The sequence below is a fragment of the Psittacula echo genome (genome assembly GCF_963264785.1).
Source record: "Psittacula echo genome assembly, chromosome: 2".
In the NCBI taxonomy this organism is placed as follows: domain Eukaryota; kingdom Metazoa; phylum Chordata; class Aves; order Psittaciformes; family Psittacidae; genus Psittacula; species Psittacula echo.
This window is the reverse complement of record NC_137737.1, coordinates 95832671-95852297: the sequence shown is the minus strand read 5'-3', so window position 1 is coordinate 95852297 and position 19627 is coordinate 95832671. Positions and strand designations below refer to the sequence as shown.

Below are 19627 nucleotides of genomic sequence, written 5' to 3'. Positions count from 1 at the left end.
GGCACAGTGTTGGCTCATGGTCATCCTGCCATCCACTAGGACCCCCAGGTCCCTCTCCCCTACACTACTCTCTAACAGGTCGTTCCCCAACCTATACTGGAACCTGGGGTTGTTCCTGCCCAGATGCAGGACTCTACACTTTCCCTTGTTATATTTCATCAAGTTTCTCCCTGCCCAACTCTCCAGCCTGTCCAGGTCCCACTGGATGGCAGCACAGCCTTCTGGCGTGTCAGCCACTCCTCCCAGCTTAGTGTCATCAGCAAACTTGCTGACAGTACACTCAATTCCCTCATCTAAATCATTGATGAATATATTAAATAATACTGGTCCCAGTACTGACCCTTGAGGCACTCCACTAGATACAGGCCTCCAACTAGACCCTGCCCCATAGACTACAACTCTCTGGCTTCTCTCCTTCAGCCAGTTTGCAGTCCACCTCACCACCTGATCATCCAGGCCACACTTCCTCAGTTTAGCTATGAGGATGCTGTGGGAGACTGTGTCAAATGCTTTGCTGAAGTCAAGGTAGACCACATCCACCTCTCTGCCCTCATCCATCCATCTTGTTATTTCCTCATAAAAGGCTATGAGGTTGGTCAAGCATGACTTCCCCTTGGTAAAGCCATGTTGACTGCCCCTCATAACCCTCTTATCCTTGACATGCCTTAAGATAGCATCAAGGATAAGGTGCTCCATCACTTTTCCAGGGATGGAGGTGAGGCTGACCAGTCTATAGTTACCCGGGTCCTCCTTCTTGCCCTTTTTGAAGACTGGAGTGACATTTGCTTTCCTCCAGTCCTCAGGCACCTCTCCCGTTTCCCAAGACTTGGTAAAGATGATGGAGAGTGGTCTAGCAATGACTTCCGCCAGTTCCCTCAGCACCCGCGGGTGCATCCCATCTGGACCCATGGATTTATGGATGTCCAGATTGCTCAACTGGTCCCTAACCCATTCCTTGTCGACTACGGCAAACTGCTCCAGTGACCTGACTTCATCTGAGGTCTCAGGAGTACAGGGTTCTTCAGGACTGCCTCCGGCAGAGTAGACAGAGACAAAGAAGGCATTCAATAACTCTGCCATCTCTGTATCTTCTGTCACCAGGGCACCCATCCCGTTCACCAGTGGGCCTACCTTGCCTCTGGTGTTAGTTTTATCAGCTATGTATTTGAAAAAGCTCTTTCTGCTGTCCTTGACCCCTCTTGCCAGATTTAATTCTAAGGAGGCCTTAGCCATCCTAGCTGCCTTCCTACATCCTCTAGCAGCAGCCTTATATTCCTCCCAAGTGGCCAGCCCCTCCTTCCATGACCTGTAAACTCTCCTCTTCCACTTGAGCATACCCAGCAGTTCCTTATTTAGCCACACAGGTCTCCTGGCCCTCTTCCTTGACTTCCTACATGTCGGGATGCTCTGCTCTTGAGCTCGGAATAAGAAATTCTTGAATGTCAACCAACTATCTTGGGCCCCTTTACCTTCAAGCAGCCTTGCCCATGGGATTTCCTCTAGCAATTGCTTGAAAATGCCAAAGTTTGCCCTGCTGAAGTCCAGGGTTGCAATTCTACTTGCTATTGTACTGGTCCTACCACACAAGATCCTGAATTCCACCTTCTCGTGGTCGCTGCAGCCAAGGCAGCCCTCAACCTTTACTGCTTCTACCAGCCCCTCCTTGTTAGTGAGGATGAGATCCAGCAGCGCTCCTCTCCTGGTTGGCTCATCCGCCATTTGCATCAGAAAGTTATCATCCATACACTGGAGGAACCTCCTGGACTGTGGCTGGGTTGCTGAGTAGTCCTTCCAGCAAACATCAGGGAAGTTAAAATCCCCCACAACAACCATGGTCTGTGACTGTGAGGCTGCTCTCAGCTGCTTGTAGAAGGCCTCGTCAACTTCCTCACCCTGATCTGGTGGCCTGTAACAGACACCCACAACAGTATCGCCCCTGCCAGCCTGCCCCTTAATTCTCACCCACAGACTCTCAACTCGCTCATCCCCTGTCCCTGGACAGAGCTCAGTACATTGCAGCTGCTCTCGCACATAAAGAGCAACCCCACCACCCCACCTGGCTGGCCTGTCTTTCCTGAAAAGGACATAGCCCTCCATGAGTATATTCCAGTCATGTGAGCTGTCCCACCACGTCTCTGTAATTGCCACCAGATCATAATCTCCTGACTTAACACAGGTCTCTAACTCCTCCTGCTTATTTCCCATGCTGCATGCATTGGTGTACAGGCATTTCAAGGAGGGAGCTGAGCTCACCGATTCCACCCTAGGATTATAGGAGGCCTCCCAGTCTTCATCAATCCTAGAGTGCTGCCCCAATCAGATCAGCTATTGATTTCCACAGAACAACATAATTTATAGAATTGTCTGAGATGAAAAGGAGAAACACCTATTGCTTGGTTTTGTTTGTCCTTGGCCACTCCATCAGGATTAATTATCTAATATCATCTTTAGTAGAACAAAAGCCAGGCTAGCCTGTTCTGAAGAAAGAAACGTGGATGGGATAAACTTCCTGGCAGCTTGTTCTACTGCTTGACTATTATGTAGAGTTACCCAATGACTTGGCTAAAATTTCTTCCTGGTTTTGACTGGGGTAGTCATTTTTCTTCCTAGTAGCTGGTGCAGTGCTGTGTTTCAGCTTTTGTCTGAGAATAATGCTGATAACACACCAATGTTTTAGTTGTTGCTCAGTAGCGCTTACCCTGATCAAGGACTTCTAGTCTCTCCTGCTCTGCCGGGGAGGAGGGGAACAAGAAGCCGGAAGGAAGCAAGGACAGGACACCTGACCCAAACTAGCCAAAGGGATATTCCATACCACAGCACGTCATGCCCAGTATATAAACTGAGAGGGAAAAAGCTGTGAGGGGCTAATTGCTTCTCGGGAATGGGCTGGGTATCAATAAGTGGGTGATGAGCAAGTTATTGTAAATCACTTGGTTTTTGTTGTGGGTTTGTTTGTTTGGTTGGTTGGTTTATTTCTCTTTGTTGTCTTCCTTTTCATTTCAATTATAAAATTATAATTATATTTTATTTTATTTCAATTATTAAACTGTTCTTATCTCAACTCAAAGGTTTTACCTTCTTTCTGATTCCCCTCCCCATCTCACTGCAGGACAAGTAAGTGAGTCACTGTGTGATACTTAGTTGCCGGCTGAGGTTAAACCACAACACAGTTAATCTAAATATTCCCTTACATCTTCATCTAGTCTCATGATTGTGGACTAGAGGCAAAAATCATATCCTTAAGAATGGCAGCTAAATTGTAGTATAGGAAGGGAAACCTACCAGGTGTACAAGCCAGGAAGCTTTCCTTCTGTTTTAGACTTTTATGAGGCACCTGCATCTTTTTGTTTAGGTAATCAGTGGCAATTTCATGACCAGCAATTCACAAATCTTAGATGAGGACAATTGCCAGCAAATCTTATCATCTGAGAAAAAGGGATACACAGGAGAATATTCTAGTGAAAGCACAAAGGAGTTTTCCAATATTTCAGTGACTGATTCTTACTGGCCTTCTACAAAGACTGGAAAATACACACATGATGGTGACAGAGGGAATACTGTATACAGTTTGTGCTGAATCTGAAACAGTATATGTAAATCACTATTTTTAATACAAAATTTAACCAGTTGAGAATTTCTCAGCATTTTTGTCAAAGGAAGAACTGAACCTAGTTTTTAAGGTCTAATTTTCTAGCAGTCCTCTGCTCTGGGAGGGTATCAACAAGGAGGAATAAAAAAGGACTGACATAGGGGAAATTCAGAGAACCCTGTAATTTGCATTTCCTTTCTGCCCATCTTGTGCAGCCTTCCTGTTTCTATATTAGTCAAGAAACTGTAAATGCTAAGTGGCAAACCATTTGACTGAATTAGATTAACATTATGAAACACTTCAACTCTGCGTTTCCATCTCCATCCTTAGCAATCTAAAACATGGACAGAATTTCACTTTGTTAATGCAAAGTGACTAAAAGCCACTCTATGACCTAATCTTTCACCTAGTTAAAATTGGGTCTGTCAGCATAGAGTATTCCAGTTTCTTTAACTGGACCTTGAATGAGCTTACCTCAGCTGCTTGTAACTTTTGAATTGCTAAAGATTATCAGCGTTAGTCTTCTTTATACTTAAGAAGAGAAGGGAAAAAAAAATACTTATGAGCTTTTACATTTGATCTTGTAATTGCTGATTTTTGAGTGCTTGGTTTATGTCATGCAAGTATCACATCTCACTCCCTTATTCCCATCTCCCCCTTTTTTGCTTGTTTTTAATAATTGTTGCAAAGCCAAGAAGATGAAAGGAAAGCAAGCAAATGGAATATATCTACTCTTAAAGCATTTCATATTTCACCCTAAATTTATCCAAAATGATGAGAATACAAATGCCACCTGGAATGAATATTGCTTGAATGAGTGTAAATTAAAGGCAGTCATGAATCGATAATATTGTAATGAAGGATACTTCTGAGCCACTTTTACACCTGTTCTTTTTGTGAGCTGGTGAATGCACAAAGCAACAGGTACTGCTCGGGCTAGAAATCATCTCTTCTCTCACCTTCCTTTGCATCCACAGCTTGTAGTTATCTGAAGTTCAGGAAAAGCACTGTGAATTCTGGGCTTCAAACAAGCATCACTTTATTGCATGCCAAGAGTTCATCACTGGCGGCAGCCCTTGGGGTAAGTGCACCTTCCCATAGCCCATGCCTGGCTATGACAGAGCTGGTTGAGGGAAAGAGGCTGTACCTAATTCCTCACATCTGTCATGAAAGGGGTAGCATGCATTTCTGCTAGTATCTTCTGCGCAGCACATGGTGGTACATATGCAGATTGTGAAGGCTCAAGAGTTATTCTTCCATGGCTATCTGCCTATGGCCCTATAGCATACGAAGTCCTGTCAGGGGTGCTAGCTGAATTGTTTTGCATAGGTGCCTCTTTAGGCAGCAAAAAGAGCCTTTTCTTCCAACTTCTCTGCCCATGCAAGAGCAGCCAAGGTTTTGCAAGTGGCAGAGCCCCAGGCCAATTACTGCAAATAAATTGAAAGCGATGGATCATTTATGACAAACTTTTATTCCTTTTAGAATCTCATGCTAAGAAAGTCTCAACATAAAGTTTCACAAGGCAGAGCCAGGAGCTTTGCAATGCTCCTATGTAGACTGTTTTTCTTTCTTAAATCAGTAAAACACCAAGAAAACTATCAATATTGTGGCAAGATCTCCTTCATTATCACAACAAATATCTAAGGGGAGAAAAGCTTGGAAAACTGCTTACATATTCAAGTCTTCAATTATGATAATGAGGGAGACACATTTATCTGACTATTTCATCTTACAAAACAGTTATGTTTCAGACTTGCTCTAGTTGGGGAGAATCCAGTTTGGGTAGCATTTTCAAAATAACTAGCTGATTTAGAAATATAAGTCTTATGACTCAGTTGTCTTTCCCCCTAATATCTTATTTTTATATTTCTTAGATTTAGTCAGCTTCCTCCATACATATAGATAGATCACAGAGGGCTAAAAACAGAACTTTTCTTAAAAAAAAAAAATTATTGAAGTACTAATCCATAAGAGAAACAGAAGCACAAGTCCAAGCCAAGAGTCGGGATGCAACATTCTACTTACCTACTGGTCCATGGCATCAGTAGGGCACTCTATATCCCATAGGGCACGTTTATGACTTGTGAGCCAAGAGTCCTTCCCAGAACTCATGCTTCTGTAAACACCACTAATTCCAGAGCCAGCTCACAGTCTGAGTTATGTGCACCACCGATTTTAGCTATCAGTACATCATAAGCTGGCCTAAAGCTGCCTGAGTCTTGGGAGGTTTTCAGTGATTAAAATAGGCCTACAGTGCTGACAAATGAACCTGTAATGCACAGGCAATAACCTAGTAGCATTTGGCTGCAGGTTATCACTTAGATTGTCAGATGAATTTATCAAACCTGGATATGAGCAGTTAAAAAGCTTTTGATGATCTATAGCCTCTGTATACAACTGCAACCTTAAATCCAACTTAACATTTCCTGGGTGTGAAAATTCATGACTGATTTTTCAAAAATTTTGCTCTCTTTTTTGAATTCAACAAGCTCTTCATGGATTTACTGACCCTTGTGATTCACACTTCGGGGCTTTTCAATAGTCTTTCCTATTTGAGGGGCAAAGCACAGACTAAATAAATTGTGAACAGCTTCCTCTTCTTTATCAGGCCCTCTGCCATTTACTAACACAATACAACATTCACCTGCTGTCACATAAGACTGCCACAGCCATGCTCCAAATGTCACATTAGCAAAGTCAGGTTAAAATCACTTTGTGTTATAACACTTTCTGCGCTGACCTTTTGAAGGGGCGGAATGACAGGAAGGCTTAGTTCCTCTTTCTCTGCACAGGGAGCCTTTCCTTATTTTCTGTCGTAAATGCTTTGTACTCAACTGTGTGCCGAAGTTGCCAGCTTCTATGAATATACAACATCCCATCGAAGTTACTGTAGCTCCATCCTATAACCTATGTGGCACAAGCAGTCTTGTAAAAGAGTAAAATCGATTGCTCAAGGATTTGGGTCTCTGTATATGTTAGGCACCTCGTTCTTTATGATATGCAGATTGAGGAGTACCGGAATTTGCTTCCCCTGATGTACTGAGCTTTTCATGTTAACACTGTTTAGGGTAGAATTGGAAGCTATTTGCCTCACCAGGCTTAAAAGTAACCCGACTTTCTAAAATGAGCAGAACAGGGAGGTACATCCGGCTCAGAAGTCTGGTACAGGAAAGATATGGACCTGTTGGAGAGGGTCAAGAAAAGGCCCACAAAAATGATCAGAGGGATGAGCACCTGAGATAGTTGTGGTTGTTCAGCCTGGAGAACAGAAGGCTCCAGGAGACCTTATTGAGGCTTTTCAGTTCTTAAAAGGGATCTATAAGAAAGACAAGGAAAGACATTCAAGGCCAGGCTGGATGTGGTTCTGGGCAATCTGATCTAGTTTAAGACGGCCCCGTTCCTAAGGGACTAGATGACCTTTGAAGGTCCTTTCCAACCCAAACTATTCTATTATTTATTATGAGAAACTTAACATGAGCCGGCTTCAGTGTGCTCTCGCAGCCCAGAAAGCCAACCGTATCCTGGGCTGCATCAAAAGGAGCGTGACCAGCAGGTAGAAGGAGGTGATCCTGCCCCTCTACTCTGCTCTTATGGGACCTCACTTGGAGTATTGTGTGCAGTTCTGGTGTCCTCAGCATAAAAAGGACATGGAACTGTTGGAACAAGTCCAGAGGAGGGCCATGAGGATGATCAGGGGAGTGGAGCACCTCCCGTATGAAGACAGGCCGAGAAAGTTGGGGCTGTTCAGCCTGGAGAAGAGAAGGCTGTGTGGAGACCTCATAGCAGCCTTCCAGTATCTGAAGGGGGCCTACAGGAATGCTGGAGATGGACTCTTCATTAGGGTCTGTAGTGATAGGACAAGGGGTAACGGGTTCAAACTTAAACAGGGGAAGTTTAGATTGGATATAAGGAAGAAATTCTTTACTATATGAATGGTGAGGCACTGGAATGGGTTGCCCAAGGAAGCTGTGAATGCTCCATTCCTGGCAGTGTTCAAGGCCAGATTGGACAAAGCCTTGGGTGGCATGGTTTAGTGTGGGGTATCCCTGCCCATGGCAGGGGGGTTGGAACTAGATGATCTTAAGGTCCTTTCCAACCCTAACTATTCTATGATTCTATTGTATAACAGGGAATCTGCATGACTAATTTGGGACCTATAGCATACTTTTTGCAAAGACTCACCATGGCTTAATGATAGATGGGAATGTGTTTCCCTGGGAAAAGCTACCCAGGCTGATCAGTTCAAAAGCTGGTGTGCACTGTGCAGGAGGACTTTATGGGATACCCTTTCAGTGAGGTATTGCTCTTTTTCCTCCTCCTTCAAACTGGCCCTTCTTGGTAGCCCAAGACGATTTGCGGTGGCCCAGATATTGATAGATAGGCTGTGCCAGAGCTTTCCATGTCAAGTGGGGTTTCTGAACCCAACTAGTGAGACCAAGCAAGTCCCAAATCTGGAAAAAGTAAAGGAAGTTGATTATTATACATATATGCTTCTACACAAGGGATTAACCAGAGAAGACTGTATACAGTCTGTCAAGGTCAAGCAAGGCCTGGGTAGCTCTGAACTGGATATGCAGAAAGCAGCTCAAGGAGGAAAAACGTGCCCATGGCACAGAGGTTAAAAAAAAGGAGGGAGCATGTTTGTGAGAACACAGCAAGGTATCAAAGAGCTTTGTGTCATTAGTTATGAATCACATAACATAATTGTTTTATGTACAAATGAAAGTTCCATATTCCTCGCCTGACCCTGTTTCTTACACATACAGTATAAATTCAATGCATTTTTCATTCTGGCAGTAGCTTAAGCCAAATTACTGCTAAATCATCTGTGGTGAAATCAATTCTTTACAGGTAGATGTACTAGATCAATCTAATGATATAATTTACTTATGAAGAATTCATCCATCCCTTGCGCTCCATAATCATTTAAGAAAATAATTATACATGCACTCCAGTTGAAGATAACAAAACCCAAGATGAATGGAATTGTGAGCAGACATTTTTCTCAACAGTCCACATTCATGTTCTCTCTTCGGTTTCAATTTTTGAACCAATGACTCAAGAGTAAGAAAAGTATGACTCAGTCCTTTTGTTCCAGGGGCAAGGGGAAATTAGGATTCATAGTGAGGTTTTTAAAGATGTTTTGCCTAAGTCCTAAACATCTGGCCTTTTTTTTGACTCCCAGTGTCTGCAAGAGGGAACTTTGAATAATGAGTTTGCTGTCAGTCAGCTTATGTGACTAATCCTTTGTGTATACTTCCACCAGGAATGAAGAAATACAAAGCTACTATTTCCTGAACTGGCATCCCCACTTCATTTCTTTTGAATGCTTGTCAGCAAGTCAGCAAAATTCATTGAAAACAGAGAAATGCTTATCACAGAAGTATAAAGAATTTAATATAGTTACTTCAAATAACATGTTTCGAGACAGAAAATGACACCTGTACTGTTAGAGAGTGTTACTTAAGGTCAGACATATAGAAACAAAAGTAACTTTTTTTTTCTCCTCCTAAATCTATTAATTACATGTATTCATTTTCTATTACCATGCTTACATAATCAGAATTCATTCATTTCTGAACTCAACTCCAGTGATCATGTACTGAAACAGATTGTTTTTACAGAAACTAAAATGTCAGCTTGGAGAACAAGATGCCAATACAATGACTGCATGATCAGGTATGATTTGAAATTAAATTAGCAGTTGTGATGACAGAACAAAAAGAAACTATGATTAAGATGCAAAAAGCAGGACTAGTAAATTTAGTAGATTTGAAAAGCAAGTTAGTCTTTTTGTACATTTAATAAGGGACTAATATCTGAATTAATCCTGTTCCTGTGCTCTCAAAGTTTAGTACCAATGACTGTAAGAATTCTGCAGCATACGATCCACAGCTGTCTTTGGTCACCTATACAGTGAACAAACTAATCTTCACTGTTTTTTAGAAAGTGCTCCTTCTTTATCTCCCTTATCTATGACAGTTCTGCCTGTCACCTCTGTTTTCTCATAACATTGTGGTAATACTGCCTACCATCCCAGAAGTAGTTATCTAAAAGGAACTTTTTGTCAAATATTCTGTTATAAAATTCCATTGACTTGGAGATCTGTCAGGTGTTATAACCTTATTTCAGTACCTTCAGCCTACAACTACACAAATCTTTACGTGCTGGCGCTGTACTAATAAATAATATTCCATTTTTTCAAATGCTGTAATGTCAAGTAATAAATCTGTCTTTTTAGTGACCCAGATAAACTTGATTTTCTTCTTTTCCACTCATTAAGAATTAACGTTGTTCTATTTCATGGGTTTGTATCTCTTGGGAAATATTTGAACTACAGGTTAAGGACAATGTCAATGCAATAGACTGCCCTCTCTATCAATTACCTTAAATGAAATATTTTCCCATCATATATACCAGAATCTGATGAGTTTCTCATAATTCTAAAGGCTCCTTTAATCCCCCTGTAGCTGTATTACAACTCCTTCCATAAAAAAGTGCATCTCTCTGAGATGCTGAGAGGAGAGACTCACCAGAACACAGCTCTGTAGAGAGCGACAGGTTGGGGCAGCTCCACAGCCCTCAAGAGATACTCTGCCTCTCTTCAAAAGGTGAGGAGGACTAGGTGCTGAAAATGCACTGCGCAGCATTGTACATCACCTGAAATGAAGCACCTGAACGAGTTAACTCTAGTAGAGGTAGGATTCTGAATACTGATTGCAAAAAGTTAGATGTTTTTTAAGTTGCAGTAAAAGTAGAAGAGCTCTGAAGGAGACAGCTGTCAGTTCTTTCAGGCCCTTTTCTGACACCATTTCTTTAGTGATTTCTGTTAACTTTCTGGAGCTGGATACTTCAAATTTTGTATAGGCTAATTATTGCAAATTTAATTTTTGTTGCTTTTCTGCCATTTTTCTTTGATGTTACTTTTGAAACAGTGCTTTTCTTTGGTATTTAAGGCAGCTCGTAGGACATTTTTGCACAAAAATAGGGAGACCTTTATCAGTTCCTATGAAATACTGTGCCTCAGAGCATGCCAGATAAACTGAAGTGTAATCCTATAAAAACTACAGCTATTTCTATAATTTGTGTGCTTGTCCCAGAAATAATTGTTTGCACAGTCCAAACCACTTCTTAGTGGATGAACTGCTCTATAAAACACAAGCACAGACACACAGCAATAAATAGGTCTCCTCTGCTCCTCACATATGCCTTCCTCTCATGCCTGGGGGGAAATAATGAATTCAACTCTTCTCAACGACTCTGTCACACTTACTACAATTTTGGGTGGTGCAGAAGTACCCAGCTAGCCTTACATAGCTGGCTTAAATGCCAACATCAGCAAAGTTATGGTCTCCCACAGCTGTGCTCCCAAGGGAAAGACTACCTTATGCTTATTTTGGTCCTGGGCAGATTTCCAGCTTATAGTATGCTCCATGTTATTGGTGCCATGCTGCTATTAGAGACAGCAGACAGATAGACTGCTGGTAGAGAAGGCAGTCTATTGCAATGACATTGTCCCTAACCTGTAGCTCAAATATTTCTCCAAGAGTTACAAACCCATGAAATAGAATAACTTTAATTCCTAATGAATTGAAAAAAAAGAAAATTAAGTTTATCTAGGTCACTACAAAGACATTGACTTATTACTTGACATTACAGCAACTGCAAAAACTGAATATTATTTAGTAGTACAGCATGCCAGCATGTAAAGATTTGTGTAGTTGCTAGCAACACCGCAGTTGGCCTGTTTAAAGACAGCTCAGGTAAAACAAAATAAGCTGCTGTGAGAACCAACAGCTGCAGTATCAGTGTACCCTTTAGTATGTCCTCCCTGCCTTTGCAGTTTATATCCACACAATATGGCTTGTTCCAAATCAGGTAACTCTATCAACTCCACACGCAATCCCGTTAATCTTCCTTTATAAGCAATATCCCAAGACCACAAACAGTTTCTGTCCTTTCTCCAGTTGACAGTACATGTGAAGAACTTGGGTACCTGAATCTTAATACATTATTCCGTGCTTATTTATAAATCAAAATAAACAAACAAACCCCAACTACTAGTAAACAATACTAGTAGAATAGATTACAAAAGCAATAACTGGCTCAGGGCAAAATACTGCTGCTAGTGCGAATAGAACAAAAAAAGAGAAATTGAACAGGAAATGTGTCTAAAATAATCTTACAATAAAAGGGGAAAACAGCTATAAAAGTTCATAAAAATACAATCTCCTTTATGCTTACATCTCATAGAGGACTGGTATAAAGGTACCCGAGATACTGATAATAAAACGTCAGGTGACTTCAGGGCTAGTAAGGTACAGAGTAACATACAAGAGACAAGAATATCAAGTATACATATATAGAACCAAGTGGTTGGTCCTAATTATTTAGTAGCATCCAGGATGAGACCATGGACTTATCATGGCCTTTTCTTTGAAAACATCAGTACCATGCTCACTGGTAGCCAAAGAAGTGAAGAGAGGGTGAATGTGGTAGAACAGAATATTCGGAAAGCAGTTAAAATAACACAGAAAGGTCACTCAGCAGTGTGAGGTATAGAAGTGGATATTTCAAAGCTATGTGTGGCTCTCATTAAGCTCTTGCAAAAAGGGAATATGAGTATCAGGAGAGGTAGGGGATTGTTAGAATTACAAAGCAGCTTGTACATGATGAAGAAACTAAAAGGATGACAAGGACTCATATTTCTAAAAGAAAGTCATTGAAAGAGAGATCTGTAAATTGTGAATGGTATGAAGAAAGTGACTAAGACACAGTTATACATTGCTTCTCACATTACAAGAATAGCGTACGCCCAATGAAATTGTGAGATAGCTAGTTTAAAAGAAACAGATGGGAGAGTTTTAATCATTACATGCATAATTATTTTGTGAAACTCATTGCCACTGGATGTGTTGAAGGCCAAAAGTATAAATGAATTCATAAAAGATATGTCAAATTGATAGAGGATAAATACACGTGTAACTGTTAGCTCTGATGGTCCAAAGAAACCCTCTAGCTCAGAAAGTCATGAAAACCCTTGCTTTGGGAACTCAGAATGTAAAATAGAGAAAAAACAATTATATACATGCATGTTTTGATATAGTTACCCATTATTGCCTCTGTATCCACTACCTAGCAGATATTGAGCTGGACAGAGCTTGTTAGCTGACCCAATATTGCAATTCTTTATACACTAAACATACAAATAATTATGGACAGAGTCAAACAGGTTATCAGGTGTCACATCATTAGGCATTGAAGCACCAAAATCTCTGCACCCCAAATACCACAGCTTGGTACAGACAAGGGATAGGTTTCACCTGTCCTATTTGGGGTTGTCAGGTGGTAAATAGTGTCTCTTGATAGATTCCTTAATATTATGCAAATGCTTTAGCTGCAATTCTCATGTATTTCAACCATCTCTTTTCAAAACAGCCTAGATCATCTGCTTTTCATAATGAGACATATTTTTAATCTTTACACATTTTCCTTATGTCAGCATTGGACACAGTAGTTAGCTATGGCATTTTGGCACTGGGTAGTTTAAAAAGATACTATTATTTATACATCCCAGTACAGAATTTTTCTTTTTTCACCTGTTCTTGTTTATGTTTATTCATGTTCAGCCTGTGACCCACTGTAACCTCTAATTCCTTTTATGCATAAGTATGGCCTGGTGAATTGCTCCCCTCTTTGTACAGCAGTTTAGTCCCAGCATAGCACCAGACATTTCACCTAAATAAACAGCATTCTTTTTTTTTCCCTGATTACTTCAATTTGTTAATATCTTTTCAAATCCCTGTCATCTTTGTCGAGTTTCCTTATGTTTGCTGCCTCCTTCAGAGACCATTGTACATTTTATAATCGCACATTCTAGTTCAGCTTCTTAATAAGGAATGGCAATATTCAGTGACTCCAGATTTAAGGCACACTGTTTCAGGACTCTACTTGGTATAACTCTCCATATTAGGAGGCTATTTTTTTTTTTTTTCTTTTTTTTTTTTTACCTTTTTTTTCTTTTCTATTTTTCTTTCTTTTTTTCTTTTTTTTTTTTTTTTTTTTTAATCGGTTTTATGGACACCTATAGTTTCATATAGACTATGCTATCACAAATTGCTCAAGAAAATTTCTTTGCCAACTAAAAAGGGTAGTGGTAATCTGCAGAGGTAGTGTTACTGAAATGCAATGCCCAAATTACTTGTTGAATAAGCTTGTTCTACGTGACAAGTTATAAGACACGATAGCACCAGTGGGTTTTTGCATACCACAGTTCTGACTACCAGGATGAACGACACCAAAACACCTGGTAGCATGTAGAAAACTATAATTTAGGGGAACTTCAATTTGTAGGGACTTATTGGAGTTCCCACATAGTCACCACGAACCTCCCTGGAACTGAAAAAGCAGTTCTGGGGAGGTGTAGGCAGGGGTGCTCACGTGTATGGTGTGCTGGAAAATTGCTAAAAACCACTGTGGGTACTGTTTAACAGACTTAATTCAACAAGGAATTGATCACGAAGTTGAAAAAAAAAAGAGGTCATAAAGATATGAAGGGCTACAATCTAAGTACACGACTCATGCAGATAAAATTGAATGGATATGGTACACCAAGAAGTCTACCCAACACACATTTTTGTGATTGCAGACAAGCACTCCAGTTAGCATGTACCAGAAGTAAGCTTTCTGACTCCTTAATTAGTTCCCTTTTTTGTGTGCAAAATGATAGTCCTTAGTGACAGAATGATCTTATCCAGAAGAATCCAGCTGCTCAGGATGAACAGCATGCAGTTTGTTTTACATCTGTATTGTTCATCACATAACACTAGAGATCATTTACTGTTCGCTATTCAAATTCTGCTCACCCAACAAAATTCTGTACTACTTTATTTACTTTCCCCCTAAATTCATATGTGGCTATTCAAAGGTACTTCTTAATCTCTGAAAAAAAATTAATATTTGTAAGGAGATCTTATTCTGACTTTGTAGGTATGCTGCAGAAACAGATAAGGCTGAATCCACTGATTCTGAATATTTGACACCACAGATTCCAGATATCTGACACGAGATATTTCAAATTTGAGTTTTCAGAGTTGTCACTAAATATTTTCTCTTTATTGGATTATATTCCTTCAACATTATCAGAGACTAAAAATCCATAAACTGATTTTATGAAGTATATACTGGACAGACATTAAAATTAAAACAAAACAAAACAAAACTGAAAAGCAATTAGTCTCATTATTTATATGAATGCTTATGGAAGCAAGAACCTTCAGTAGTTAAGAGTCTGCTAGATTGTATTTAGAATAGTAGAATGATGCTTTTCCAATGTTGGACTGATGTCCCTAGAGAACAAGTTATTGTATATGTAAGTGATTCTGCAGAATTGCTAATGTCTCCTTCATTGAAGCAGTTGCAGACAGCAGACAAGTCAGAATTAGACAGATGAACTGAGGCTCCAGGAAAGTAATGCTGGATTCTTATGTACATTGCTCTTGACTGTACAGTACTTATTTATCTATTTCTGTAGATTAAACTCAGAGAAGAATAATCACTGGGTTTACTGCAGAAATTCAGTAAGGCCTTTTATAAGAAGATCTATGGTGTTACACTTGACAAGCCGTGCTCTCACTCTTGCTTGGCACCCAGATACACTTTCAACACTAACAGAAGTCTTATCATGTTACCTGGCTAAATGAGTTGAAACTATTAAAATATTCCCAGAAAGACACAGCAGACGACCGCCCACTTTCTTCAATATTTTTCAGTATGCAGTACTACAGACATTTGTTCCCATCTACAAGAAGCATGATTTATGCACATTTCAATGGTGTTTGTTTACAATTCAGCTTTATTTTTTCCTTTTTAACTTGTTCTACCACAAAAGTCTCTTAGGTTTTCTCTAATGCCTGACAGAAATAAGACTATGACTGAAAGCAAGGTGCCTTTAAAGCACCTGTGAGATTCATCAGAAAAGGTCTGCCAAAGAGAAACCCTCTGAAGGACAGGTATGTATCTGTTCTTGCAGCCTCCTGTATCACAGCAACATAAAATGTCAGTTTTATTCCTGCCCTTCCTGCTCCATGATATACACACAAAAGTTGCCAGGACCCTCTTTCAGCTCTCACAAACTGAAAGATTTTGGCCATCTACTCCAACTACATGTTTGACAGTGACAATAGTCCTTTAATTGCACCCATGGAAAAACTGCCATTCATTTGGAAGGATGCCAGCTTCAAACAGCACTTGGATATTTGAGCTAGACTGACAGACTGCTCTTTATTTGCCAGTAAGGTAGGTGCAGAAAATGCTATTACATGTCTTTTGTATCCCCTGCTGCATACTAAATCGTTCCTGGGTGGTATTCATGATCCATAAAGCAGTAACTACTTCGGCCACAGCTATCTCTGGCACCATCTGTTTGATCACTTGCAAAACTAACAAGCTGCATAGAAGCTGGAAAAGAGACATGACTGGCATGAGTTTGAGGAAAACGACATCTAGATTCAAAATTAAACCAGCTATTCAAAATTTAACCAGCTATTCAAAATTTCATCATGGCGTGTCAGGCATCCTGCAGTTACCCTCTGAACTCTCACAGGCTGGTCTTCCCTTGCTGCTGGCAGACACAGCTGGCTGCTTTTTCCATAGCTAAAATGTTTGTAGAAAGTCTCATTAACACAAAAGTTTCCAGAAAAGAATGGAAAATGAAGCTCCTGAGTCCACTCTGATGATTTTCCACCCGGACAAATGAGAAAGGGTGGTTTTAGCCAAGAAATCCTACTTCTGATATATTTACCTGATTTATTTTTCTGCATTGAGTTATTTGTGGTAACTGGGCATTTTCATCTGAATTGTTAACAAAACTATAAAGCACTGTAGATGAAGAAATGACTCTAAAGGTATAGAACACTAAAACCGATGATTCCTAACTACTATGTTGGGATAATAAGCTTCTTTGAACATATGATGTACTCAATTACAATTGATATCGTAAAAGCATTTACAAGACATCTTGCAATGTAAAAAGACCATTTGGTATGGTCTTTTTTACCTCAAAATCAACATGATTGGTATTACATTCTAAAAAAAGTGTAAAGAGTGAGGTGTATCTCTGTCTCAAGCTTGATAGCACCTAGCAGCTCTAACTACAAATGAAGAGCCCATTTGCCATTTTAAGTGCTGGACTTAATTAATTTCTTTCCATTATAAGTAACATCCCCAGTAGTCCAAAATTTATTAAAAGTTAATGAGAATGTTTCAGAAAGCTTCCTAACCAATAAAGAACTCTTTTGAACAAATTAATAATTTCTACAATTATACCACAAGTATTGAATATAAAAACCCTGTATAAAAAAAAATCAATGAAAGAACAAAGAAAACAATTGTTAATATATAGAACAGAATTTGCAGTTAAATAAAAGGTGATTACTTTCACCTATGTTGTTATACTTTTCCTTATTTCAGGTTCTCATACATTTTTGTACATTTCTTTATTTCCAAAATTGGTAAGAAACCAAACAAAACTTAAGATCAGGCTTCAGATGTGTTGACAGACTATTGCTGGCATGAGAGATAATCCAGCACTTCTCCTGCATGTCTCCATAGGATGCCTGGGCTATTTTTTCCCATAGGTTAATTGGAAACTTTGGTTGATGATCAAAGTCTTGTGAATGTGCCCGAACAAGGGGTAAGGGGTTAAAACTTAAACAGGGGAAGTTTAGATTGGATATAAGGAAGAAATTCTTTACTGAGAGGGTGGTGAGGCACTGGAATGGGTTGCCCAGGGACGTTGTGAATGCTCCATCCTTGGCAGTGTTCAAGGCCAGGTTGGATGAGGCCTTGGGTGGCATGGTTTAGTGTGAGGTTTCCCTGCCCATGGGAGGGGGGTTGGAACTAGATGATCTTAAGGTCCTTTCCAACCCTAACTATTCTGTGATTCTATGACTCTATGAATCAGTTCTGGAATTTTGTAATTGCAAGGAATTAAAAAATGGGCAGCTGTCTCCTATGTTCTTATTGACCAAACAGTACTTCAACTGATGGTAAAATACTGGTGTTAAATAACAACTGATGTGAAACTGAAAGCATATAAAGAAACTCAATCTGAATGGCTGGAAATAAAAATCTATGCAAAATCAACTATCCTGTAGATTAGTTCAGAAGACACAGGTTGCACCTCCCCACATCACCCCCTTAAAGCACAGAGGTAAGGTGTCAAACTTTCTCCTCATTCAGGTCCTCTAGAAGGGTACACACAGGAGCCTTAGGCATAATGCACAACGGCTCCTTCAGACAAAGGAAAAAAACACCTCTTGTAAAATCCCCTTACAATATTTTCTCATTATTCTTTCATATATCTGTAAACACTGCTGCTATAAAAAAAGGGGGGAGGGGGAGAGTACAAGGAAGAAGAGGAAGCAATTGATATTTATCACTAACGTTGAGCAAGAATTTCTAAACTACATTATCGTGAGATGATGTCTGCAAAGTTTTAGTGGGTAGAAATGCTTCAGGGAGCATGAGTTAATAGCATCAGTTATAGTTGTGAAGGCAAGAGCAGTCCTGAAGATAGCTTCAGTAATTTAGAATGGATAACAGATCCCCTTAAGTGCATTGTTGTTCATTAATAATGATGCACATACAGTAGGCGATTTCTGTTTAAAGGATGAACCTTTGGTCAGCAGGGTTGTGTTTAAAGTGATCTGTAGAGAAAGGGAGTGCAAGCTTCTTTCTCATGCATTGTCTGAAAAGGTTTGTTGCCTTTCTCACTACTACTCTCACAAGACCATCCAAATGCAATCATTTCCAGTTTAATCTCAACCTCAGTTTAGGAACAAAAACATGAATTGCATTCTATGAACTGTAGACAAAACTACATGTTTTCTCTGAATCACTATTTTTGCAGAAAACTCTCCCAAGCAAGCACCTCATCCCAGCTGCAAACAACCCTTGACAAATCACTACAGCTGCAAGTGTGGTCTCTGCTGCTGAGACCATTCCCGCAGGGGCACCTTGGGCTGAGAGGATGCAGCAGGCTTGGCAGTTCACACTGTGGAGTGTGTTGCCTCCAAGAGATGGGGTCAGCAGCTTGTGTCCTCTGCACACTGAGGGGCTGACTCCTGAAGCAATTTCTTTAGCAAGCAGTTGTAGAATGTCAAGAGCAAGTCTTCAGAGAGCACAAACACTAACTCAAAAAAGCTTAACAGCAAAAATCCTCTCTAAATTCCTCTTCAGATTCAGTTTTCCAAAACAACTGTATTAAGAAGTGGGTTCTTAGCTAACCAATAGAGTTTTTGCAACAGCTATTAGCTGATATAGATCAGTAGTTTCTATAAATGTATAGATTTTCTTCTAGAAAAATTCTTGGAAGTATCTGGGTATACCTCAGAACACTCAAGGTTCAAAATACAGTATTTGAAACAGGTAACAAATATATCTAGGTACCTTGTTGCATCTTCCAAGCACTTCATTTTTAAAATAATTGTACAATTTTAAACACCTTGAAACAAATGCAACTGACATACAAGTTTGAAACTGAACACATAATAAATAAAATATCGTAATAATGAAAATTAAATTGTTTGCAACCTACCTTGGAATTGTGTAAATTTGATGGTTCCCATCCTCTCTCCATTTCTGAAAACAACTTGACCCTAAATAAAATAAACAAATAACTTAAAAGTTTTATAAATCTCTCATAATATAGTTTAATTAGCACTGCAATTATTTTCCATTCACTATTAAAATTTTCCAAGCAAGTTTTAAAGTTTGAAGATAGCAGACTCAATAACACCTCCTTAAAGCTTTCTTCCACAGACTTCAAATGGCTTTAGAAAGCTGACCAGTGTTATCACTCTCTTTTCATGGATGGAAATGTAGGTACTATAAAGCCAGAAACTTATTGAATCTCAGATTATGAGAGATATGCAAACAACTGATTTTTACTCTGTGACTGTTTTTATCAAGAATACGTAAAAGCTATCAAAGACCACACAAGAAAACCATTCTCCATTTCATTCATCATATGGTTTT

General features: G+C 39.7%; 1 protein-coding gene across 1 annotated transcript in view; it reads right to left on the bottom strand.

The window, feature by feature from the left end:
• The window catches only part of GABBR2 (gamma-aminobutyric acid type B receptor subunit 2), a gene marked incomplete at both ends in the record, with an annotated part of 455829 nt that overhangs the window by 172972 nt on the left and 263230 nt on the right, over nucleotides 1–19627 (bottom strand). Inside the window, one exon of the mRNA XM_080610768.1 lies at nucleotides 19188–19248. Coding sequence (XP_080466894.1) covers nucleotides 19188–19248 — 61 coding nt within the window. The remainder of the gene's footprint in view (nucleotides 1–19187; nucleotides 19249–19627) is intronic.